We start from the raw sequence: 26,333 nt of genomic DNA on the forward strand, positions 1-26,333 counted from the left end.
ATTCCCTGCCTTCCGCTGCTCCTGGAGCCGCTTTCCTCTCTCCAGCAGCTTCTTTGCACATTGGAACACGCTGGAATCCACCAGCTGAGGGCAGGTCGGGCAGAGATGAGGCTGTGCCACCTCAGCACGGGCTCATTGCTCAGGGAAACCCAGCAGAACAGAAATGACAGCTTTGGCTGCTCAGGGATATTTTGGGAGTTTGGATGGAAGCAGGAAAAGTGTCTGCAAGGACATCCTGGCACAGGGTGCCCAGAGCTGGATCCCTGGCACTGCCCAAGGCCAGGACACTGGGGCTGGGAGCAGTGGGAGGTGTCCCTGCCCCACGGCCTTGGACAATTCCAGGATTTAGGAATTGCTAAAATCACTCCAGATGTTTTTTTTTCAGGCTGACCTGCACTTTGGTTTGCCTCAGAATCCTTCCTGCCCCACACCCAGGAAAGCTTTTGTTGGTGAGAGGCCACAGCTTCCATCAGAGCCACATCGTGAGCCAGGCCTGGGGACAGGGGACACGCGGACCCCCAGGAGCCCAGGGAAGAAATCCTTCAGAGGAGGAGCAATAATTTAGAGGGCAGCAGCAATTCAGAGGAGAGTTCACCTTGAGCTGAGCTTGTGGACAGCACAGTGACAATAAATCAATAAATGAGGTGAACTTTAACCATGTGCTGATGTAAACTGAGAGTACAGAGGGATGCTGGAGGTGTGTTCTGGCAGAGCCAGCAGAAAACAGATGCCTTGGAAGGCCTGGGAGTGCTTGGAAAAAGATTTCAGACCTGAAATGCAAAGGAAAGTGGAATGATGAAGGAATAGGGAAGTGGGGAAAACTGAAGGAGACGAGTCTGAGCTTGTGGTCAGCAAAACAGGTTCCAGAAGAGAGCAATGAGGAAAGAGAGAAAGAAACAGTTCAGACACTTCCAGGGCAGGGAGTGGAGGGAGAATTTAATCAAGAGAGAGAAACCAGAGCCCAGGACCAGCCAAGGGATCAGGGACACTGTCACCCCCCAGCTCCACATTTTTCCCTCTCCCTATTGGGAATTTTGGGGTCTTTGCTGCCCAGCAGGTCCTGGAGGTTCTGACTCCCAGTCCCACTGAACAGCAGAGCCAGAGAGGCTTTCAGAAATATCCATCCCAAGCTCTAGAAAGGCTTTTAAATTGATTCTTAACCACAAACACTTGTGTTTGTAACTTCATGCTTTTTTTTTTTTTCCTGAGGCAGATTGGGAAAGAGCCATTACCACCTGGCAAAATGTCATTTTCTAGAATTCATCATCCTAGAAAATTATTATTGAATAAGTGGGGTGCAGAGCAAGGCTCCTTCCCTTGAGACTGTGCTGCTGTGAGAGACAGAGCTGCACAGAGCAGCTTTACAGGAAGAGCTGTGAATAATTCACAGGCTTTGGACCACCTGTGTGCAATGTGCTGGAGATGTTTCTTCCTTGGGGACTGGAGCTCCTGAAGTTCACTGTGCATTCTCTCCAGCCAGACACTGAGGCCTTGGAATGACGATGGCATCACAAAGATGGATGAGAAGCCCCTGGGGAAGCCTGAGAGAGGAAATCCTCGCTGCAGCATCACCAGTGAGCATCACTAACCCCAGGATTCCCCACTGGAGAAAGCACCAAAGAATCTGATGAACAACCTCCAGTTCTTCCATTTTCCTGTCAACCCTGCCACCACATCACTCAAATCTCCTCTCTGATTCCCACTCCCTCCTCTCTGCTCCTCTGCTTCTGGGACAGTTTTTGAAGCCACGTTACAGCTCCTCAGAGAGGGGCTTTGTTCTCCCATCTGGCTGAGTGTCGTGACAAAGGCCATGGAAATGCCACCAGGATTTGCAGTGGGTTGGATTTTCAGCCGTGCTGACCCAAGGGTGAAACCAGGCTCTGGAACTCCCCTGAACAGAGCAGAACTCACTGATCACTGTCAAATTCCAGCCTGGAGAGGAGAAGCTGCAGGGAGAGCTCAGAGCCCCTTGCAGGGCCTGAAGGGGCTCCAGGAGAGCTGGAGAGGGACTGGGGCCAAGGGCTGCAGGGCCAGGAGCCAGGGAATGGCTGCCAGGGGCAGAGGGCAGGGCTGGATCTTGGGATCTTGGGCAGGAATTGTTCCCTGGCAGGGTGGGCAGGGGCTGGGATGGAATTGCCAGAGCAGCTGGGGCTGCCCCTGGATCCCTGGCAGTGCCCAAGGCCAGGCTGGACATTGGGAGCACCTGGGACAGTGGGAGGTGTCCCTGCCATGGCAGGGCTGGGAATGGGTGGGCTCTGAGGTCCCTCCCAGCCCAAACCAGTCTGGGATTCCCAATATTCTCCATGAAGATGGAACTTGTAGATGTGTTCAAAATTACACCTTTTGAAGGCACCACGGGCTGTAAACAGAGGTTTATGCCAGGCTTTCCTCATTCTGTCAGCCTGGTCGATGCCACCTAGGACACTTCTGTCCTTCCAAACCTAATCCCAGGATCACCAAGGCTGGAAGAGCCCTTCAGGACCACCCAGTCCCACCCAGCATCAGCCCAAACCCTGTCCCCAAGGGCCACATCCACACTCCTCTGGGACAATTCCAGCGACTCTGAACCTCCCTGGGCAGCTCCTGCCAAGGCCTGACCCAAAAGTTCATCCTCGCTGCTCTTCAGCTCTGCTGAGCCTGGTGGAGGAAGCAGGGCTGGCAGGGTGGGGAGGGGCACCAGGAGCAGGCTCCACAGGGAGATGGTTTAACCTGGCCTGGGGAAAGAAGCCTGATGGCAGAGTAATGACAGCGTTAAAAAATGGGAAAGGCTTCTGAGGGCAGGGAGTGAATGATGGAACAAAAACCAACACAGGGGATCCTGCCTGAGAAGGGGGATATTAAAAACAATCTGTTTTGGGGTAGATAGATCTGATCCCTCCTTGGGCTCCCTGAGGTCCTTCCTTCCTGGACCACTGCTCCTACACTTTTCCCACAAGATGAAATGCTGTATTTACCCCTTTCATCCTGTTCCAGAGCTGACATGAGAAGAAACCACCAAATTCTGTCTCCTTTGTCTGTCAGCCAACAGAAATAAATCCAGCAGAGCCCAAAGGGCCTCGTTTCCTCCGTCACAGGAGTGTTTTGGGACAGATATCAAGGGGCACAGGGACACTTGTCCTCCGCTGGCTGCCTGTGCTCTCCAGACAGCTTCTCTCCTCACAGCCTGGGCAACACCAGCTTCTGTTTCTTTCTTCTGCAGCATCACTGAGGAAGTCGTATTTGAACTCAGAGAAGACAAACTGTAAATATCTAGTGGGTTATAAAATGTTTCTAGCAGTGGTTCAGCAGTTGTGCTTCATGGGCTACGTGGCAAAATGCTTACCCTGAGGTGTGGTTACATCAAGAACTTGTCATAAACTTGTTTCCTTATCAACTGCTGGGGCAGGAGATAACCAATCCTCGCAGGATGAGTGTGGCTCAGGTTCAGCAATGCCCTGTGACACTCAGCAATGCCCCTCACAGGCGGTCAGAGCCATGGACTGATCTTCTGCAGGCTCAAAAATCTGGAGCCTGCAGCATCTCCGTGTCCAGGAGAGCCTGAGGGAGCTGGGGCTGCTCAGCCCGGAGAGGAGCCCCAGCTGAGAGGGGCCTCAAGCCCTGGGGTGTCCCTGTCCGTCCCTGTCCGTCCCTGTCCTTCCCTGTCCATCCCTGTCCATCCCTGGCTGTCCCTGGGGTGTCCCTGTCTGTCCCTGTCCATCCCTGGCTGTCCCTGGGGTGTCCCTGGCTGTGCCTGGCTGTCCCTGTCCGTCCCTGTCCGTCCCTGTCTGTCCCTGGGTGCAGGAGGGGCAGAGCAGGCCCAGGCTCTGCTCCAGGCCCAGCAATGGCACCAGAGCCACGGGCAGGGGCTGAGTCCAGCAATTCCCCCTGCACAGGAGCACAACTTGTGCCCTGGGCAGTGCCCAGAGAGGGGCTGGAGTCTCCTCCTGGGGATATTCCAGAGGCACCTGGACACAAGCCCTGTGCCCTGAGCTCTGGGATGGCCCTGCTGGAGCAGGGAGCTGGCACCAGGTGACCACTGTGGTCCTTCCCAACCTCACCCACCCTGGGATCCCGGGATTCTGGGACCCTGAGATAGCAGGCATGCTCAGAGTACGTGCAGCACCCCATGGCACAAGAGGCAGCAGCAGCCAGGAACATTTTTATCCAGGAACATTTTTATCCAGGAACATTTTTATCCTAAAGTCTGTGTTCTCCCTAAGAAGCAAAGCCTGTCCTGTTTATAACAAGCAGGATGTTGAGGGCACAGACCTTCACCCACCAGAGTTTCAAATCCTCCTCTCTGAAAATATTGCTCTGCCCACTGAGGAGTTTGTGTTGGAGGGGGTGGGAAGTGAAAGGTGAGCACCTGACTTTACCTCTCCAAGCCAGCAGCCGGGCAAGCCCATGGAAAACATGAAACAAAAAAAGATTAGCTCGTTAATCTTGTGATCAGAACTTGTGGCTGGCAAAAATAGGAGCTGAGCCCAATTCAGGGGCTGTAACACTCACACCACGTTTAATGTTCACTGCAACATTCAACTGAACATTGGAGAAATGGACAAGCTGTGGCTAAAGAGAAATTTCTCCCTTCACAGACAATCAAAGAATCATGGAATGATTTGGGTAGGAGAGACCTTAAAGCAACCTTGGTTGGGCAGGGACATCTTTCACTGTGCCAGCTGCTCCCAGTGTCCAGCCTGGCCTTGGGCACTGCCAGGGATCCAGGGGCAGCCCCAGCTGCTCTGGCAATTCCATCCCAGCCCCTGCCCACCCTGCCAGGGAACAATTCCTGCCCAAGATGCCAAGATCCAGCCCTGCCCTCTGCCCCTGGCAGCCATTCCCTGGCTCCTGGCCCTGCAGCCCTTGGCCCCAGTCCCTCTCCAGCTCTCCTGGAGCCCCTTCAGGCCCTGCAAGGGGCTCTGAGCTCTCCCTGCAGCTTCTCCTCTCCAGCTGAGCACCCCCAGCTCTCCCAGCCCGGCTGCAGGAGCAGCTCCGTGACCCTGGGTTTGTGCCCCGGCACAGCCCCATGTCACGATCCACAAGGTGGGATTCATGATGTGGTTCCTTTATTCGATCTTAGAGTACAAAAGATTATCAGCAAACCAGGGACTTAAACAGCAAAACACACTTCATTGAGTGCTCATCAGCACTAATATGTGATAGAGGGAAAAGAGGAGAAAGCAAAGCATAAGAAAAAGAGAATAAGGGGGATTATAGCTACCAACATCAAAGTCCACTCAGCCGTCCAGAGGCACAGTCTTCTGTCCATTGGGGAGATCTCAAATGAAAGTAAGTTTTGGGGTGTATTTTATAGTGTTTTACAAAGTGAGGGGCACAAGGCCAAAACCAGAGGAGATTGATGATCACTGTGATGAAACCCATTGCTCAGTGGGGTACAAGTCTCTGCTCACCAGCAGAAATGAGGGCAGTGTACCGTGGTAGCACAGCGAGCAGAACTGCAAACGATCACTTGGCAAACATCCACCTCAACCAGGCCAGAGCCCCTGTACCGAGTCCCTTGTGATGTTCAGGGTCTTTCCTTGTGGCGGTCGTGAGACAGATGGGAGAATCTTCGGACCGTCTCTTACACCCCGGTAGTGCCCTCACACAGCCCCGGCACAGCCCCGGCACTGCCCTCACACAGCCCCGGCTCTGCCCTCACACAGCCCCGGCACAGCCCCGGCACTGCCCTCACACAGCCCCGGCTCTGCCCTCACACAACCCCGGCTCTGCCCTCACACAACCCCGGCACTGCCCTCACACAGCCCCGGCACTGCCCTCACACAGCCCCGGCTCTGCCCTCACACAGCCCCGGCACTGCTCTCATACAACCCCGGCACTGCCCTCATACAGCCCCGGCACTGCCCTCACACAGCCCCGGCTCTGCCCTCACACAGCCCGGCTCTGCCCTGCCCGCCCCTCACAGCGCCCAGGCCGCTCCCGCGCAGGCGCCGCCGCCGGAGCTTCCGGCAACGCTGGCCTGGATGGCGGCGGTCGGGGCTGGACGGGCGGCGGAGCCCGGGGATGAACGGGCGGCGGAGCCCGGGGATGAACGGGCGGCGGAGCCCGGGGATGGACGGGCGGCGGAGGCCGGGGATGGACGGGCGGCGGAGGCCGGAGCTGGACGGGCGGACGAGCAGCGGAGCAGAAGGACGGCGGAGCGGCGGCTGTGGCTGTGGGTGCCGAGCGGGCTGTGGGTGCTGGCGGCCGTGCTGCTCCTGCTCCTGGCCCCGCTGCCCTGCGCAGGTGGGTCCCGGGAGCCCTCAGGGAGCGGGGCCGGAGCGGGGCCCCCTCCCCGGGCCGAGGGGGAGCGGGGCGGGGATGCTGCGGTGCCGCGGGGATGCGGGGCGGAATAGCGGTGTCGGTGAGGATCTGTCCTGTTCCCAGCGTTTCCATGGAATCACAGCAGGGTTTGGGCTGGGAAAGGACCTCAGAGCCCACCCAGTGCCAGCCGTGCCATGGCAGGGACACCTCCCACTGTCCCAGCTGCTCCCAATGTCCAGCCTGGCCTTGGGCACTGCCAGGGATCCAGGGGCAGCCCCAGCTGCTCTGGCAATTCCATCCCAGCCCCTGCCCACCCTGCCAGGGAACAATTCCTGCCCAAGATGCCAAGATCCAGCCCTGCCCTCTGCCCCTGGCAGCCATTCCCTGGCCCTGCCCCAGGCTCCTGTGGACAGCCCCTCTCCTCCACGCTTGTTCCCGGTGAATTGCAGCTTTGAATTCCCGTTGTTTGGCATGGAAAGCGCAGTCTGGCAGAGCCTAAAGGATGAATGAGGAAATAAGAGAATGGCAGGATGAGGGTTTTGGCTGGCAGGGCGGGAGCTTGTGTCTTATCTTTTGTTCTTACACAGCAAAAAAACAACTATTGCCCAAAACCTGGTGCTCGAAGAGGAAGTATTGTGAAGCATTACAAGGGAGGGCAGAGAGTCTATTTGTACAGGCAGAGAGTGACAGGACCAGGGATAGTGATTTTAGACTGCCTAAATATTAGGATATTGGGAAGGAATTGATCCCTGCGAGGGTGGGCAGGCCCTGGATCCCTGGCAGTGCCCAAGGCCAGGCTGGACATTGGGGCTGGGACTGGATGAGCTCCCAGATCCAAACCAGTGGGTGATTCGAACTCTGGAATTCTCACAGAGAATCCAGAGGGGAACCTCTCCCCTTCCCCTGTGCCAAACCCAGCTGGTCCCTGTGCTGCTGCTCCAGGGTAAATCTCTGAGTTCTCCCGGGTTCTCCAGAGCCTTTCCTGGTGTCACATGTAAGGGGCCTCCCCTTCCTTCTGCTGAAATGTTGACTGAGATTTTCCGCTGGTTCCTGCAGCCAGGGGTGTCGTAAGCATCGAGCTGTTGTGCTCCTCCTGGGATTTCCCCTGACCGTGGGGTTTGCTGTGTTGCCATTTCTTGCTTTCTCCCGTTGTTGAATCAGTTTTGTTATGTAGTCGTTATTATTTTCAGCCATCATTTACTGACATTATTGCTGAACATCTGATCAACAAAGCAGTGATTTTTCTGTTCTTAGAACAGTTTGGGTTGTTTCAGTTTATTGGGATTTGACAGGGGAAGGAGATAGGGAAAGCATTTCTGGTTTTTAATTTCTTCTTTCCACAGCAGTCTAATCCCTTATAATGGTTTCTCAGAATCAAGTGCCATCATGGTCGTGTGAACAAACAGGAGTTAGTTTTAAATGCCTGGCTTTTCATCATTAATAAAATAATCCAGGAATAAGTCTTGATTCTTAGGTTTTTCCTTGCATATCAAGTTACTACCTAAACCACAAAATTTCTCTGCTGATTAAACATCTCTGAGTTATTAATTGTGGAATTAATTTAGGGAAGCAAGCACAAAACTCATTGGAAATAGGGAAATACGTGAAAGGGTGGATGGCTAAATCACATGTTCCTGTCTGTAGGGTGGAGGATCCAGAAGCAGCCTGAGAAACTGGATCAATATTCCAGGAAACAAGTGATATTGAACAGGAAAATGTTCAGGGCAAAGGGAGGAGGGTTAAAATATCAGACCTGCAAAAAAGAAAACTTCTACACATAAATTACACGGCATTGTTTTGCTGGGTGTTTTTAGAAAACCCCAAAAGTATCAGGGCACAGCAGTGCTAATTGTGCTAATTAGAAAGAAAAGATTAGGTCATGTCTCATATAAATGAGATTTCCATTAATTAATCTCAGCCAGTTTATTGTGATTTTTTTTTTTTTACACTACTTCAAGCAAGTTGAACCATTTGGAAGGAATACAAAAAAGCAATAAAATTCCTTCAGGAAGTTGGAAATTTGGCTTGAAAGGAAAACTTAAAGAATTGCTGCTGCCATTCAGCTTTCTCTTGATTGTGAGTTGTGTTGAAGATGATTTTCCTGGGAAATTTCCCAGCTGTATAAAACACTGGCCTGGCTTAAAACAGGAACTGGGTGTCTCCTACCACCCTGTGCTTGGAACTGGGGAGAAAATCTCTGCTGAGAACATGGATCTAGACAAGATTTTCCTCCTGCTCCTACAGGAGCAGCTGAGGTTTAACAAGGAGTATTGGAAAGCCTCATGCTCTGTATAAATTAAGGATTTGAAAAGATGGGAAAGATACACTAAATATTTGAATTTCTAGCCAAAGCAAACAAAAATACTATAATAATTGAAATGTAGTAGTGTTTTTATCAGTTGGAGTCTGTGGGGCCCGTGTCACAAGGTTTTTGGCTGAGTTGTAGCCATCTGTTGGATAAATAGCTGGGAAAAAAATCCTATTTTTTCCTTTGTTTTCTCATTTTCTGAGCAAATGTCCTTTGGCATTCTCTGGGTTTGTTTTAGTCTGTCAGAAGAGCAACAAATTTCTGCCTTGTGGGAATAAATTCTGTAATGGGAGCCACAAGGTTTTATTGAATTATTTGGCTTTCATGTTTTTGTGCTTTCAGGAATGATTTCCCAAAATCTGCAGCCTGTGGATCCCACTTAATTCTCCAAAAGGATTTTGCAGAATTCTGTCAGTCTGCTTTTCCACACATTCCCTTTGTAGAAAGAGAACTTGTGTAGAAAAATAAACAGTATTTGCAATGAAGAGCCTCTCCCAGGGTCAGGTTCAGGATAAGCCATTATTGCCCAGAGACTGCCCAGCTAAAATCAGATTTATTGGTTATGAGTTCCTCTTCATACAGACAAGTGTCAGACTGATCTCAAACAACAATATCAGGGCTTTCAGATATGGCTTAGAAATTAATTTAATTGGGAAGTAACTAAGAAGTTACTTAAGTAAATTACTTCAGATAAAATAAAAAGTCAGGGCCTAGAGGTGTATTTTATTTTATTTTACTTAATTTTACTTTATTTTACTTCACTTTATTTTACTTTACTGTATTTTACTTTATTTTACTTTATCTTATTTTACTTTATTTTATTTTTATTTTAATTTATTTTTATTTAATTCTATTTTTATTTACTATTTAATTTTAATTTTTATATTTAAATTTTTAAAAATATTTTATTGTATTTTACTTATTTTATGTATTTTTATTAATTTTTATTTTCTATTTTAATTTTATATCTAATTTTATATTTGAATTTTTATTTTATTAATTTTATTTTTATTCTACTTTAATTTTTATCTTATTTATTTTATTTATATTCTAAATTAATATTTATGTTAATTATTGTTGTGTTTTATTTAGTTTAAATTTTATTTTACTGTAATATTTTACTGTAATTTTATCCTAATGTTTTATTTGCTTTTTATTGTAATACTTTATTTTAATATTTTATTTTAATTTTATCTTATTTTTTATTTTTATTGTAATATTTTATTTCTATTCTAATTTAATATTTATGTTAATTATTGTTATGTTTTATTTAGTTTAAATTTTATTTTACTGTAATATTTTATTTTAATTTTATCCTAATATTTTATTTGCTTTTTATTGTAATACTTTATTTTAATATTTTATTTTAATTTTATCTTATTTTTTATTTTTATTGTAATATTTTATTTCTATTCTAATTTAATATTTATGTTAATTATTGTTATGTTTTATTTAGTTTAAATTTTATTTTACTGTAATATCTTATTTTAATTTTATCCTAATATTTTATTTGCTTTTTATTAATACTTTTTATTATAATATATATAATATAATACTAAAGTATTAATAATATTTTTATTAATACTTTATTTTATTTTAATATTTTATGTTGATTTTAGCTTAATCTTTTCTTTTTATTGTAATGTTTTTTATTTTATTTTATTTTATTTTATTTTATTTTATTTTATTTTATTTTATTTTATTTTATTTTATTTTATTTATCAATTTGGATGTTTCCCCTAGGCCAGAGCAGTCTGCCAAGCCCAGAGAATGTGCAGGTCCATGTGGTGAACACCAATTTCACGCTGAGCTGGGATTACAACGGGAGCGATCCCAACGTGACATTTTCAGCAGAATTCCAGTGGTGAGTGACTTTCCTGGTGTAACTTTTCTCTAAAAAATCCTGTTTCTCTGATTTTGCTGCATTTCTTCTGTATTTTTCTTTTTCTTCCTGGATTTCTTAGTCTCTTTTGGATTGAATTCTTTTGGGATTCTCCCTCATGGGGAGCTCTGCTTATCTCAGTTCTTGTGATTTGAAGAAAACTCCCGAGCTCGTTAAAATCTCGTTTCTGGTGTTTATTGGAAGGTCATCACAAAACTTGGCAGGTCTCTCCAGACTGATTGCACAAGTCTAAATCACTGCAATCTGGTACATTTCTTTTTTCTGATGGTACAACAAGGCTTTGTGGCTCACTTCGTGTCTGAAGCACAAAATGGTCCTGAACTACGCAGTTCTTTTATCTTTATACCTATTTTTTACCCAATTAACAATAAACATGTATATTATTTTTCTTAATGACCCAATAACTCTTCACCTATGTGCTGCACTGTGACATTTTCTAACCAATCAATTACTATTACCTAAAAACCTCTAGGAGAAGAACATGAAGAAAAAAGAAGGGACAAGAGACAACACCCTAAATCCTCCGTTTTGTCTCCTGTTCTCTAAACTAGCTTTTTCACTCAGTGACTTAAGAAAACTTTCTAATTTACACACTCACACTTTTAACTTTTCCTATCTAACTTTAACAGTGGTTTACATGTATCACCATGAAAACACGCTCATGAATTTCATATTGTATGAAATTCAGTGTTTTTCTGGATCTTAGAACTAAGTATCAAAAACAAGGGCACACACTCTGTATCCCAGACTCCAACACCTGGGAGCCAGGAATGGCTGAGTCTGCTCTGGCTCCTTCCAGGCATTGCTGGGCTGCTTCATCCTGCTTGTGAAGCTTCCAGGGAAAGGCAGGAAAAGCAGGGTGGGAAATGAATCATTGGGATGGGGGTGAGTTGTCTCATTCCTGTGAGAAATCAGATTATTTATCATGGAATTTATCACACAAGGAACGCAGAGCTTGCTGCTAATGATGAATCAGCAGAAGGGTTCTTGCAGAAGATTTATTGGCACACTTAGAATTTAGATTTATTTAGTCTGTGGTTTGTGTGGCCACACACAGAGGATTTGGGGGAATTTTCAGCATAACTTTAAACTAATTTCTCAGTGTTCATTAACCCACATTTCTTGGCTGCAGGTTTAATCCCCAGATGAAACAATTTAAGATTTGTTCTTAAATATTTGCTTGGTTTCCTTCAGTAGTTCCACATCCCAGTTCTTTTGTATGCACGTTTTATGACGCATTCCTGACAAGTAAATATTGAAAACCATTTCTGAGATAAAATTACTGAAATTCTGAGCAACCTGGGATCGTGGCAGGTTCTCTGCCCATGGCAGGGAGGGAATGAGATGGGCTTTAAGGTCCTTCCAAACCCAAACCATCCTGGGATTTTGGATTTTAAAAAAATAGCTCTTCTTTTCCAATATATAGATAAGAATAGCTGCTTTGAAGATAGATTTACTTTAAAAAATGTCAGACTGGTCTGAAAGAGGATAAACAATTACTGCTTCAAGTCTGTGTCTCCATTTTTTGGCCAGGATATTTTAAATGTCTCTGTAAATCTCTTTCTTTACTGAGATGTGGATATGTGTTAATTAAAAAAGAGCTGCTGAAAACCTAATTATTGCTCCACTTTTCACCTCTCTGTTTTTATTTGCCCTTAATTTGCATTCCTGGCTCATGTTATAATTAGTGGAGTTCTGCTGGTTTTATGCTCCTTTAACCACTTTTGTCAAGACTTTAAAATTTCTTCCCATGAATTATAAAATCTTTGCCAGACTAGGAAATATAATAATCCTGAGGGTGTCATTCTTTATTCTGGCAGTTGTAGGATGATTTATAAGGACATAACACTGACTGCACTGGTGATAAAGCAGCACGAAAAGGGTTGATATTCATTAAAGTTAAGGAGAATAATAATAATTTCAGGCTTTAACTGTGGGTTGAATTTATCCTCGGTCTGTTTATCTGGGAGGGGCTGTTTATCCCGGGGTGTTGTTTATCCCGGGGTGTTGGTTATCCCGGGGTGTTGGTTATCCTGGGGTGTTGTTTATCCCGGGGTGTTGTTTATCCCGGGGTGTTGTTTATCCCGGGGTGTTGTTTATCCCGGGGTGTTGTTTATCCCGGGGTGTTGGTTATCCTGGTGTTGGTTATCCTGGTGGTGTTGTTGATCCCTGTGTTGTTGATCCCTATGTTGGTTATCCCGGTGTTGTTGATCCCGGTGTTGTTGATCCCGGTGTTGTTGATCCTGGTGTTGTTGATCCCGGTGTTGATGATCCCGGTGTCGTTGATCCCGGTGTCGTTGATCCCGGTGTCGTTGATCCCGGTGTCGTTGATCCCGGTGTTGTTGATCCCAATGTTGTTGATCCCAGTGTTGTTGATCCCAGGCTGTTGTTGATCCCAGGCTGTTGTTGATCCCGGTGTTGTTGATCCCGGTGTTGTTGATCCCGGTGTTGTTGATCCCGGTGTTGTTGATCCCGGTGTTGTGTTGTTGATCCCGGTGTTGTTGATCCCAGGCTGTTGTTGATCCCGGTGTTGTTGATCCCGGTGTTGTTGATCCCGGTGTTGTTGATCCCGGTGTTGTTGATCCCGGTGTTGTGTTGTTGATCCCGGTGTTGTTGATCCCAGGCTGTTGTTGATCCCAGGCTGCTCTCTGTCCCGCAGGCCGGAGCTGGAGGACACGGGCTGGCAGGAGCTGCGGGGGTGCCAGGCCGTGCTGGGCACCACCTGTGACATCTCAGCGGCCATCTCCGAGTACTACGACCTCCACTTGGTGCGCGTGAGGGCTCAGGCGGGGCCGCGGGCATCGCCGTGGTCCGGGATCCTGGAGATGGTGCCGGAACACATCGGTACGAGCTCTGGGGACACCGTGCTTCCTTCTGCACCTCAGGGCACGCTTCTGCTCCCTGCCCTGCTCACCTGAGACCCCACCTGCAGAGCTGCCCCAGCCCTGGGGCCCAGCCCGGGGAGCAGCTGGAGCTGCTGGAGAGAGCCCAGAGGAGGCTCCAGGATGAGCAGAGGGATGGAGCAGCTCTGCTGGCAGGAAAGGCTGGCCCAGCTGCCATTGTTCAGCCTGGCCAGGAGAAGCTTTGGGCTGAGCTCAGGGTGGCCTTGCAGGGCCTGAAGGAGCCCCAGGAAAGCTGGAGAGAGACAATTGCCAAGGGCTGCAGGGCCAGGAGCCAGGGAATGGCTGCCAGGGGCAGAGGGCAGGGCTGGATCTTGGGATCTTGGGCAGGAATTGTTCCCTGGCAGGGTTGGGCAGGGGCTGGGATGGAATTGCCAGAGCAGCTGGGGCTGTCCCTGGATCCCTGGCAGTGCCCAAGGCCAGGCTGGACATTGGGAGCAGCTGGGACAGTGGGAGGTGTTCCTGTCATGGCAGGGCTGGGAATGGGTGGGATTTGGGGTCCTTCCCAACCTGAAGCAGTCTGGGATTAGGGATTGTGGAAAAACCACGTGTGGTTTGCACTGCAGGACAGGATGGGTTTCCCAACAGGAACATAACACCAGGCATCTGCAGGTCATGGAATGCTGCAATTCTGTCTTTTCTGGAAAGGGAAAACTGTTCCAAGTGGTGCTGGTTTCCTGTCTGAATTTCCTGTCACTCATGCATTTTCCCAGATTATTTCTTGGAAAAATCCTTTTTTACAGTAGATTTTTATAGAATCCCAAACCAGTCTGGTTTGGGAGAGACCTTAAAGCCTATCCCATTCCACCCCCTGCCATGGGCAGGGACACCTTCCATAGACCAGGTTGTTCCAAGATCCCTTTTTTGGGAAGTTTGTGGCTTTTCAGCAATTCCAGTGTGTTGCTGAAGCCCTCCTCTGATGTTGGATTTATTTGAGCTAAGTCTCTTGCCTTGCAGGATTTAGAATAATTTATACTGATTTATTTGGAGAACATTTGCTGGTAATATTTCATTTTAACTTCTTTTAGAGCCAGGTGAGGGTAGTTGGTTGTTAGGTTAAATTTCTTTTAGAAACTGCCTGAGTCATGAAAACATTCTGTAAGTGATCATTCAAAAGAATTAAAAATAAGTTACCATAGGCATGTATTTTAGGTGTTTTTAGGGGGTATTTTCTCAAAGCAGACATGTTTAACTTCTTTTTACTTTCTGTATTTGCAGCTCAGATTGGCCCACCAGGACTGGAATTGCAGTCCACAAATGGAGTCATAAAAGTTAAGGTTTCTCCTCCAGAAGAAAATCAGAGGAAAAAGATGTGGATCAACGATCTGAGTTTTAAATATAACCTGGTCTTCTGGGAAAACTCATCACATGCTCAGGTATGAGCACTTCTTTTTTTGTTGTTTAACCTCAGCAGAACTGCTCTGAAATGGAATTGTTTGGTTCTGTCACTGTGTGACTGCTCCTGTGGGGTTTGAAACGTGGTTATTTCTTGGTGGGATGATTTTGTTCCTAATGTAGGATTGTTTTATTGGGATTGCCCTGATCCAGAGGTTTTTTTGGGGTGTTGCATTGTGAACTGGTTTCCAAGGCATCGTGTGAGCACCCAGAGCTCTCCTGTGAGGAGCAGGGCAGAAACTCTTCCTTTTTTTATCTTTATTAGGGAAATGAGTGTCATCTAAAGTAGGGCAGGGATTGAAGGGCAGTCTGTGTTCTTTTAGGAGATCAGATCAAAATCATCACTTCAGAAGGGACCTGGAGGGGCTGGAGCGTGTCCAGGGCAGGGAATGGGACTGGGAAGGGGCTGGAGAATTCCTGAGGGAGCTGGGAAGGGGCTGGAGAATTCCTGAGGGAGCTGGGAAGGGGCTGGAGCCCCAGGAGGGGCTGAGGGAGCTGGGAAAGGGGCTGAGCCTGGAGCAAAGGAGGCTCAGGGGGCCCTTGTGGCTCTGCACAAGTCCCTGGCAGGAGGGGACAGGGACAGGAGGAGAGGGAACGGCCTCAAATGGCACCAGGGGAGGCTCAGATTGGAGATTTGTAAAGAAAATTTCCCTCACAGAGCGGTCAGGCCTTGGGATGAGCTGCCCAGGGAGGTTTGGAGTCACTGGAATTGTCCCAGAGGAGTTTGGATGTGGCCCTTGGGGACAGGGTTTGGGGTGGTGCTGGGTGGTCCTGAAGGGCTCTTCCCACCTCTGGGATTTTGGGATTCCACATCAAAGGAGCAAAAGGCCCCTAAGTACAAGTTGTGCATGAAGTCACCACAAAAAGCAGAGGAGAGAGCAGTGTTTGGATGATGGAGGGATGGGAATGTTCTGGTTCTTTCTGGAATATCTGTGGGGTGAATTCCTGGGCATGCCAAATCCCTCCCCTCTTCCATGGCAAAGGAGCCCAAAATGTTCCTGCCTGTCAGTCACTGGCTGAACTGGGAACTTCCCTTTAGGATTTCTCCAAACACTGTCCTGCTTTCTCTATTTTTACCTTTTTACATAAAAGTAGATACATAATGTATAATAATATCATTAACAACATAAATAATTTTATTATTATTTATAATAATATCTTAAACAAAAAATTAATAATAAATAATATTACTTATAATATAATTCTAATTTTATAATTGATAAATAATATAATTATTAATAAATTAATAATTATAATTAATTGTTTTAGTTAATTTTTAATATTTTAATATGTAATTTTACTATTTATTAAATTTAATATTTAACATAATTATAGTTAATTTAATATTTTTATTAATGATTTTTGAATAATTTTTATTTTATAATTTATAAATAGTATGATATAATTTATATTATATTATATTATATTAGTATATAATAATGAATTAATATTTAAATAATGAATTATTATTTATAGTATTATTTATAAGTAATAATATAATTTATATTATACTTATAATATATAATAATATTAATAATATTAATAATATTTATATTATAAATATAATATTAGATAATATAATAATATTAATATTTATAATAATATAAGTATGTTATAATTTAGAAACAATATCATATAATACAATATGTATTTTATATATATATATAATACAAATGGGCTGAAACCCTGCAAAATTTCCATTTATAAATGTTCCTGGGGAAGCACAGTTGCCCTCACAATCTCTTTGTGTTTGTTTCTTCCAGCTGCAGAGTAAAATCATTTTCCCTGTTGACACCATCGATGATCTTGCCCCTGACAGCAGCTATTGCTTCAAGGTTCAAGCAAATCTCCCCAGGGAGGGGAAGCAAGGCTTGTTCAGCCCCATCAGCTGTGTGAAAACCACCCAGAAAGGTACCCAGGGAATCTGCAAAGGGTGGCTGAAATTAAATTGGCACACAGTCAGTTGTTCTGAAGCAACAGAAATAGGCAGAAGGGCCAAGTTCCTCCTCACTTTGGTATAAAAAATATATATATTATGTACATTTACCCCTCTCAATCAACATAAAATATGTCAGGGGTAGAGTTTTAATAGTACAAAAAGGTTTTTGCCATGAGTCGAATTTTGACATTAATTTGGAACAAAAACCTCTTTGTGTGCTTTGGGAAACTCTTTTTTTGGAATCAGTGACTGAATCAGGAGGGAAAAAAAAACAAACCAAAAGCCTCTGGGATATTTGGCATTCAGTGAATGACAGAAAGTTGAGCTGAATTTAAAAGTGCTGGTTTTATATAATCCTCAGTGAATTGGTTGTTAGGTCATATCCTTGATGGGGAATCCCAAGTGAGAAACAGATAAATTTTAAAAACAGATAAATAAAATAGATCATAAGTAGCTAAATAAATAGATAAATAATAGATAAATAGATGATAAATAATAAAAAATAGATAATAAATAAATAATAGATAAATAGCTCATAAATAGATAATAAAGAGATAAATAATAGCTCAATAGCTTATAAATAGATAAATAATAGAAAACAAATAGGTAAATAATAGATAAATAGTTATTAAATAGATAAATAACTAATTGTGGAAAGTCAAATATTAGACTGGAGTAGTACATCATAATTAGTTGATGGTACATCAAAATGGAAATAATTGATGGTGAATGAAAATTACTTTATACACAAAATACATTAATTAATACACATCTGTGTCTTTAAAAATATTCAAAGAATACATGTCCATTTTTAAAATATTAAAATAATTAATACACGTGTATCTTAATAAAACATTACAATAACTGATACAAGCAAGTTTTAATTATTTTAATATGATATTAAAATAATTGTCACATTCATATTTTAATAAAACATTAAAACCAAAAATATCAAAATGTACAATAATACAGATGTGTATTTTATACATTTTTCTCCTCATGTTATTCCCAATCCAGTTTATTTCTGCTCCTCTCAATATTTGTGCACTTAAATCTTTTTCTGAACTGATTTTCAGCTGATTTTTTAATTAAAGGCTTGACAGGGTGTTTTACATATCCCAGCCTGTGACTTGCAATCTATATATATATATATATATATATCTATATATAATAAATATAAAATAATAAACATATGTGTATATAAATATATATACATATCTATAAATATATAAATTAATATATATCAAATATATATGTTATATCTTTATTTATATATATTTATACATTTATTATTATTATTTTTATATCTATTATTATTTTATATATAAATGAATATAGTAAATATATTAAATAATAATAAATATAAAAGAATAAATAAATATAAATATATAAAATATGCATTTTTATATCTTTATATCTATATATTAAATAATGTAATATAATGTAATATATTACAATATAATGCAATATAATGTAATATAGTATAATTTAACATAATATATAACTAGAAATAGTAATTATAAATATAAAATAAATATATACAAATAATGTATAATATATATATATATACATATGTGTATATGTGTGTGTATATATATATATATAATCTTTTATAATGAATAATCTTTATGTTTTCATTATTGACATGAAATTCCCTGTCCACAAAATGAAGTTTTTTGGTAACTTTGGGTTTCCTTTTCCCCCTGAGCAGTGAACAACCCCCTGTGTGCAACCAACCTGAGCATCCTGGCTTTGAACATGAATTTCCACCTGCTCTGGAGTACCCAGGAGAAGCAGGAGGTGAACTACAACGTGCAGTACCTCCAGTGAGTTCAACCTTTCCCATCCCTGCCATTTGAAATCCCATTTCTTGTGTTCTGCCAGTATTTCCTCCAAGTTCAAATGAAATATTTGGTGGCTTTGTCTATTGGCTCATTGCTGGGAAAAGAATTCCATGGAATACCCGAGCCTGGAATTTTTGGGGGTGTTAAACTCCTGATGGCAGGGACTCCTGAATGCTTGGGGACATTTTTCAAACTGGGAAGCTTGAATTGCTTAGTGGCATTTTGAATGGGAAGAAATTAGATGAGTAGAGGTGAGCAAAAATCCAGGTGTTGGGAGGCTTCAGTTGTGGGCAGCTTGGATTTCCTCTGGGCAGACCCAAATAGGGCAGAAAACCCAAGGCAGCATGTCAAAAACGCATTGTGTCACTTAAAAAAGGTTGTATCTCATTTTAAAAAATTGTATCACATTAAAAAAAGGTTGTATCTCATTTTAAAAAATTGTATCACATTAAGAAAATGTTGTATCTCATTAAAGAAATGTTGTTTCACATTACAAAAATGTTGTATCACATTAAAAAATGTTGCATGACATAAAAAGTCCATCAAGTCATATAAAAACCCCCTCATGTCACATGAAATATCACATCAAACCCCATCAGATCACAGACAAAACCACTGCATCACGTAAAGAAAATCAGATAAAAACCGTAAGGCATCAAAAAACAAGGAATGCCATAAACCCCCCATCATATCCCATAAAAACCCATCGAAACACATCCAAAAAAGTCCCATTTAGAAGCAGTTCTGTAAAGCTGTATCTCAATCTCCAGCTGTTGCATAAATATTGTGGCCAGCACCTAACTGAAGAGGAGGGATCCCCCTGGCATTCCTTGGGAATTCTTTTGGCATGACAGGAAAGCAATGGACAACGGAGCTATGTGAGAACTTTTCATTTGGATTTTCAGAACCTGAGCACCCCACATTCCATTTTCTCTGCTGAGGTTTGGTTAAAGCCCTGATTTGTATTTCCTGGCCCTTCTGTCTTCATTGTTTCACTCAGAAATGTCTCATATTAAAATCTTGATTTATTTAATTTTTATTTTTATCAACGGAGGCCTTTTTGCCCCAAACTGAGCCAAGTGCAGCACGAACAAACGTGATTTTCTCCAGGAGTTGAGGGAGCTCACATCAAAACTCCTGGGTTCTCTCTTGCAGTGGGTTCCTGAAGAGGCTCAATGATGATCACTCAGACAAGTGGCTCAGTGTCCCCAGGTGTGAGAACATCACCAGAACCTGGTGCAACTTCTCCTCCATCATCACCAACATGGGATTTTATTATCTGCGAGTGCAGGCCAGGAGGGGCAGCAAATCCTGTTTGTCCAGGGAAGTCCAAGTGGATCCTCTGAAAATAAGTAAGGAAATTGTTTCCTGAAATGTTCATTGCTCAGCAAACTCATGCCAAATGTCTTTATGAGCTGACAGGAGACTGGAGAGGGGATTCCACAAGAATATAGTGAGAATAATTGAAATATTTCTCAGGATTTGATATTCTGAATAAAACGATGAAATTATACTTTTAACTGTGTATTTCTTAAAAATTATGGTGGATTTCACTGCATTTGAAGCAATGTTTTTAGTTGTATTTTTTTTTCAGTTGGATTTTAATTCTTTATTTTATTGTTTTCAGATGGAATTGGCCCTCCTGGTTTAAGGCTGGACCTCAGTGATGCCTCACTCCACATCCTTATTTCTCCTCCAGGAGGAGCTGAGGATGAAGTGACGAGGGACCATTATGACTTGTCCTACAGGATCCTGTACTGGAAAAAATCCTCTGAGGTGTGAACTAATTAAATACAATATAAAATAGATTCTGACTTAAATCCTGAGTTTCAGTCCTCCCTGAGGAGCTCCTTTCCAAAAGAGGCACATTTGTGGTGTATCAGTCTTTAAAAAGTCAATTTATTGGGTTTTTTAGTGGAAGAGTCTGTCATAAACCCCATCACTGTGACTTTTATCACCCTGCAGTTGATATTTTCATGTAACTCTCTTAGAAATCTGGTCACTGATTTTTATCTCCCAATGATGGGTTAAAATCTCAGTTTCCATGGATGTGGTTGTGTGCAACGTGATGGAAAAACTCCATCCAGCACTGAAGTCCTGCATGCTTTTAGCCCACATTTTAATGGATCTTTCCATGTTCTTTAAATACTCCTTAGGGTAAAATATTTCACAGTAATTGGTGGGGGGCAGAAGAGAAGGAAGGAGTTTCCTTGAAACTTGGAATTGTGACATTTCAGAATGGGGAAAGCGCCTGGGTCTTGGCCAGGAAGTGTTTGCTGAATTTTGCTTGGGAGCTAAGGGGTGGTTTGTTCATTTTATTGAACCTGGTGCCCAGGGAGGTGGTGGAAGTGTTCCAGAGGCATCTTGGGGTGCTGCTGGTGGGACTGGGTGAGCTGGAAAGTCTCTGCAGCCCTGCTGATCCTGGGCTTGCAGCAAGGTCTGACATTTCAGAGTCCCTTCTCCAGCAGAGGCTGCAGTTCTCACCCATCCATGTCCGTCTAATCCCGCCTTTTCTCCCTTTTTTTTTGTTTTTCTTTTGCCAGGGGGAGGTGAAGCAGAAGGAGGTGAAGCAAACCATAGCCACAGTCCCTGATGTGTCCCCCTCCACCCTGTACTGTGTCAAAGTCCAGGCTTTCTCTAAGCCCTACAACAAGAGCAGTGCCTACAGCCAGCAGGAATGCATCCACACCCCTGCAGGTGGGCTCAGCCTGGCCAGGCTTCCCCCCTGCAGCTGGAATCCTTCCCCCTTCACTGGGAACTCACAGCTCAAAACTCCTGGGAGCACCTGGCTGGGCAGAGAGCTTCACTCCACCCAGTCCTACAGCTTGGGAGGGAGCAAGGAATGCCTAAATTCCATGTTTTATCCTTGAAACTGCCTTAGTCCTTCCGGGAATCAGTCTCCTGTGCTGTAGAGTGAGGAGATAGATTTGTTAGGGCTGAAAGCTCATCATGATGAAAAGGGACTCACTCAGAACAGAAAACTCACTCAGAACAGAAAACACTCACTCAGAACAGAAAACACTCACTCAGAACAGAAAACACTCACTCAGAACTCACTCAGAGCAGAAAGCAAATCATGGTGAAGATAATTGGCCACATAAAATTTTATTAGCACTATCAAAATTTCTGACTCTTCAAACTGCCTTAAAGCTAAGAACATGTGATAACAGCAATGCCTGGCTCATATTCAGGATTCATTTCTATCATGGTCCTCGCTGCTGTGTCTTATCAAGCCTAAAAAGAACCAAATGCCACTTTTTACCTGAATAAGATAAATATTTTAATCTATTTACCTATCTATTACTCTTCCCCTTATCCTTCTATTTCAATGGCTGTCTTTAAATCCAAGCAGTGCCTTCAAGAGAGACCATGCCCTGTCTTTCCAATGTTTTTATACCCCAGAGTGAGAACCTTCCATCCTTTGGTCATGAAGTAAAACCAGATTATATCCTTTGGATTACTTGGAAAGTGGCTGCTGGTGCCTGTTAATTTTAGTTTCAGCAGACTCCTTTCAGCTTGTTGAGACAGTCCTGGAACCATGGAATGGTTTGGGTGGGAAGGACTTTGAAGATCGTTTCATTCCCAGCCCAGCCATGGCAGGGACACCTCCCACTGTCCCAGGAGCTCCCAATGTCCAGCCTGGCCTTGGGCACTGCCAGGGATCCAGGGGCAGCCCCAGCTGCTCTGGCAATTCCATCCCAGCCCCTGCCCACCCTGCCAGGGAACAATTCCTGCCCCAGATCCCAAGATCCAGCCCTGCCCTCTGCCCCTGGCAGCCATTCCCTGGCTCCTGGCCCTGCAGCCCTTGGCCCCAGTCCCTCTCCAGCTCTCCTGGGGCTCCTTCAGGCCCTGCAAGGGGCTCTGAGCTCTCCCTGCAGCTTCTCCTCTCCAGCTGAGCACCCCCAGCAGGTGATGGTGGGACTGGGTCATCTTGGAGGTCTCTTCCCAGAATCCCAGAGAATCTTTGGTGATTCTGTGTTCTTGTGTTGGAGAATATTTTGTGGCTTCTTTAAGCAAAATTATCTCACATGCTGGCACAGCATCGGTTTTCCCTGGTGCCCGTGGCTGGGTGATGTAGAAATGTTGAATTATTGAAATTATTTGATAAATTCTGCAGCACAGTTGGAGCTGTTTTTTAATTTCTGCTGGTTCTGACTACCTTGACTGAATGGTTTTTATTCCCAAATTTAGGTTCACGTTTACCTCTGATCATTTTTGGGATTTTCATGGGTGCCCTGCTGGTTGTCCTGTTCGTGGCCAGTCCTCTTGTTTTTATGCTCTACAAAGCCTACAACAAAATCAAATACGTGTTCTTCCCCTCCTGCCAGCCCCCCCTGAACATCGAGGTGAGCTCTGACTTCTCAGCCATTAAACAACTTCTTTGTAGGAAAATGAACTTTAAATATCATGGAAAAAAAAGGTGTTTATCTTTTATGGGTCAAGCCAGGGTTCCTTTTAGAGGTTTTATCAGTGGTCTCCAGACCTTTGTCCCATCTCCAGCTGGTGCTTGGCAGGGATCTTGTTTTGGAATGAAAAGGGCAACATTCATGTCCTGAAATATCTATACCCAGGTTTTCTTTTCATTGTTGTGTGGCCTCCTCAGGTTCTAATGGATGAAATGTTGCAATTTTTTGGTGATTGACAACTGAGAGCAGGAAAAGGGCTGAGATAAAATGTTTTTAGTGTTGGTTTCTGTGAATGGAGGTGGGAGCTGGGATCTGCCCCAGGGAACAGGGACAGGAGGAGAGCTCAGGCCTCAGGCTGGGCCAGGGGAGGCTCAGGGTGGGCAGCAGCAGGAATTTGCCCATGGAAAGGGAGCTCAGGCCTTGGCAGGGGCTGCCCAGGGAGCTTTGCAGTGCCCATCCCTGCAGGTGCCCAAGGAAGGGCTGGACGTGGCACTCAGGGCTCTGGGCTGGGGACAAGGTGGGCATCGGGCACAGCTGGGACTCCCTGGGCTGCGAGGGCTTTTCCAGTCCCTGGATCCTGGGATTCTGTGAACTGAACTGAATTGTGAGTTGGTGACCTTAGAGGGAAACAAGAGGTGTGTCAGGGGTAGAAAACCACACGATGCTGCTCAGCATGAACATGGAACCTGGAGTGGTTTGGGTTGGGAGAGACCCCAAATCCCACCCAGTGCCAGCCCTGCCATGGCAGGGACACCTCCCACTGTCCCAGGAGCTCCCAGTGTCCAGCCTGGCCTTGGGCACTGCCAGGGATCCAGGGGCAGCCCCAGCTGCTCTGGCAATTCCTGTGCCAGAGCCTCAGCACCTTCACAGTGAAGAACCTGATCAATCACATTTGTGTGGTGTTACGCAGAATCGCTATTTAATTATTTAAATCAGTATATAATTATTATTGCTGAATGTTCATCTCTTCTCCTCCTGCAGGGATTTGGAGCACAACCCTTCAGCAGCCCTTACCTGTCAGCTGCAGAGGAACCTGTGGAAAATTGCTGTGTGATCGAATCCGTGATCACAGAAGAGGGAAATCAGATTGATTTTACAGACTACAAACATTCCAAACAGAGCAGTCGAGACTCAGGGAATTATTCCAACGACAACAACTCTTCAGGGAGCAAAGGATCCAAAGAAACACTGGAAAATGAAATCATTTAACTTTGGGAAAGCAAAATTCACTTTATGGGATTGCCAACTTCACAAACACTTCAGACCTCTTTGTGATGGAAATCCCAGCCTGAGGGGAACTCTGAGCTTTGGGATCCTGAGGGGGATTCTGTGATCTTTGGGATCCTGAGGGGAACTGTGTGAGTTTTGGGATCTTGAGGGGGATTCTGTGAGTTTTGGGATCCTGACAGGGGCTCTGTGAGTTTTGGGATGGCTGGGTTTGGGTTCCCAGGGCTGTCCTTGCTGGGGGATCTCCTCACCCCACTGTCCCCACCCCAGCCAGGGCTGCACCAGGAGCAGCTCTGGGCACTTGAAGCTGCTGAGCTGAGCAGATCCTGCCCTTTCCAGCAGAGAATTCCCTGTGAGCTGAGCAGATCCTGCCCTCTCCAGCAGAGAATTCCCCGTGAGCCGAGCAGATCCTGCCCTCTCCAGAAGAGAATTCCCTGTGAGCTGAGCAGATCCTGCCCTCTCCAGCAGAGAATTCCCTGTGAGCCGAGCAGATCCTGCCCTCTCCAGCAGAGAATTCCCTGTGAGCCGAGCAGATCCTGCCCTCTCCAGAAGAGAATTCCCTGTGAGCTGAGCAGATCCTGCCCTTTCCAGCAGAGAATTCCCTGTGAGCTGAGCAGATCCTGCCCTCTCCAGCAGAGAATTCCCTGTGAGCCGAGCAGATCCTGCCCTCTCCAGCAGAGAATTCCCCGTGACCCCACAGTGTTTACACAGCCAAAGGCAATCCATGGACACAATCCTCTGGAACTTCCAGCCCCTGGGCAGGGCTGGGCTCAGCAGAGCCGGGGGAGCCACAGGAGCAGCAGTGAGGAGGCTGGGAATCCTCAGGGAATCCTCAGGGAATCCTCAGGGATTCCTCACATGATTCCTCACAGGATTCCTCAGAGAATCCTCAGGGAATCCTCAGGGTTTTCTCAGGAGATCCTCAGGGGATTCCTCAGGGGATCTCTCAGGGATTCCTGACAGGATTCCTCAGGGATTCCTCAGGGATTCCTCAGGGATTCCTGACAGGATTCCTCAGGGATTCCTCAGGGATTCCTGACAGGATTCCTCAGGGATTCCTCAGGGATTCCTGACAGGATTCCTCAGGGATTCCTCAGGGATTCCTGACAGGATTCCTCAGGGATCCCTGCTGGCCGTGGCTGGGTTTGGAGCAGGGATGCTGGGAGGTGTCCCTGCCGTGGCAGGGGTGGATTGGGATGAGCTTTAGGCTCTCTCCAGACTCGTTCTGGAACCAGCAGGACCCGCTGGGATTTGGGAGCTGCCTTCAGCAGAGGGCTGGGCTCGGCACTCGGAGCTCCCCCAGCTCAGTCCTGCTTTGCCAGGAGACATTTCTGGGGCTGAGTGATCAGGATGTGCTGCAGCACACTTCCCTTCCATATTCCATGGTTTCCATGCTGGCTCCACCGGCTTCCAGAGGCATTTTTCTCTAAGTACCTTATTTTTTAATGAAGAAACTGTTCTGGGCTCAGCTGGGTTTGAGCATCCCAAGGGCTGCTGCTGTTTGTTCTGACCAGGAACTCTTGGTGTTTATAAATCCTTTTTTTAATTTGTGAAGATATTACCTAATTTTGTAAATGTCCTATCCCTGTTTTCATTGAAGAACATAATAAATTTTACACATTTGCTTCTTATCCTTTTCTTGGTTCTGTGTGGTTTTGGTGCAGGGACATGGAAATTCCCATGAGGAGCTGTCCTTCCTGAAAAACCCAGAGTGAGGGATATAATGGAATAGAATTAATCTAAAATATTATTAATATTAAATAGATAATAAATATAATATAAAATATATTATAATAGTATAGAAAACAATATATAAATATACTAATAGCATAATACAATACATTAATTACATATATTAATATAATAAACAATATAAATACAATATATATTTAATACATATATTAATATACACTTTAAAATTATTATATTATATTATATTATATTATATTATATTATATTATATTATATTATATTATAATATTTAATCTATTAAATGATATCTTAATTATATATTAATTATAAAATATAATAGATATATTATATTATATTATATTATATTATATTATATTATATTATATTATATTATATTATATTATATTATATTATATTATATTATATTATATTATATTATATTATATTATATTATATTTATATAGAAGTTGAACTAA

The 26,333-nt window shown here is 44.4% G+C and overlaps 2 protein-coding genes across 3 annotated transcripts in view; both read left to right on the forward strand.

Moving 5' to 3' along the window:
- Positions 1-5,952: 5,952 nt before the first annotated feature.
- IFNAR1 (interferon alpha and beta receptor subunit 1) lies at positions 5,953-25,796 on the forward strand. 2 transcript variants are annotated; one of them, XR_015285319.1, is made up of 12 exons: positions 5,953-6,225; positions 10,295-10,415; positions 13,114-13,298; positions 14,573-14,730; positions 16,513-16,660; positions 18,400-18,514; positions 19,688-19,884; positions 20,160-20,308; positions 21,076-21,229; positions 22,724-22,878; positions 23,920-24,545; positions 24,757-25,796. XR_015285319.1 is itself a non-coding variant. In XM_086883872.1 (11 exons), exons 1-11 carry the CDS (start codon positions 5,964-5,966, stop codon positions 24,145-24,147), a joined length of 1,872 nt encoding a protein of 623 aa, XP_086739998.1. In that variant the 5' UTR covers positions 5,953-5,963; the 3' UTR covers positions 24,148-25,796. The 2 variants fall into 2 exon arrangements, 1 of the variants encoding a protein (XP_086739998.1); XM_086883872.1 differs by having other exon boundaries at positions 23,920-25,796.
- IFNGR2 (interferon gamma receptor 2) overlaps positions 15,202-26,333 on the forward strand; it is a 41,184-nt gene continuing 30,052 nt past the window's right edge. The window contains exon 1 of the mRNA XM_086883877.1: positions 15,202-15,385. The gene's annotated coding sequence lies outside the window, so the exon portion shown is untranslated. The remainder of the gene's footprint in view (positions 15,386-26,333) is intronic.

Source organism: Cyanistes caeruleus, chromosome 3 (assembly GCF_971803275.1).
Source record: "Cyanistes caeruleus chromosome 3, bCyaCae1.hap1.1, whole genome shotgun sequence".
Taxonomy (NCBI): Eukaryota; Metazoa; Chordata; class Aves; order Passeriformes; family Paridae; genus Cyanistes; species Cyanistes caeruleus.

Coding starts and splice junctions, on each gene's coding strand:
- IFNAR1 (XM_086883872.1), top strand. CDS start 5,964: ATGGCGGCGGTCGGGGCTGGACGGGCGGCGGAGCCCGGGGATGAACGG. Junction 16,661..18,399: donor TGTGAAAACCACCCAGAAAG/GTACCCAGGGAA, acceptor CCCCCTGAGCAG/TGAACAACCCCCTGTGTGCA. Junction 19,885..20,159: donor AGTGGATCCTCTGAAAATAA/GTAAGGAAATTG, acceptor TATTGTTTTCAG/ATGGAATTGGCCCTCCTGGT.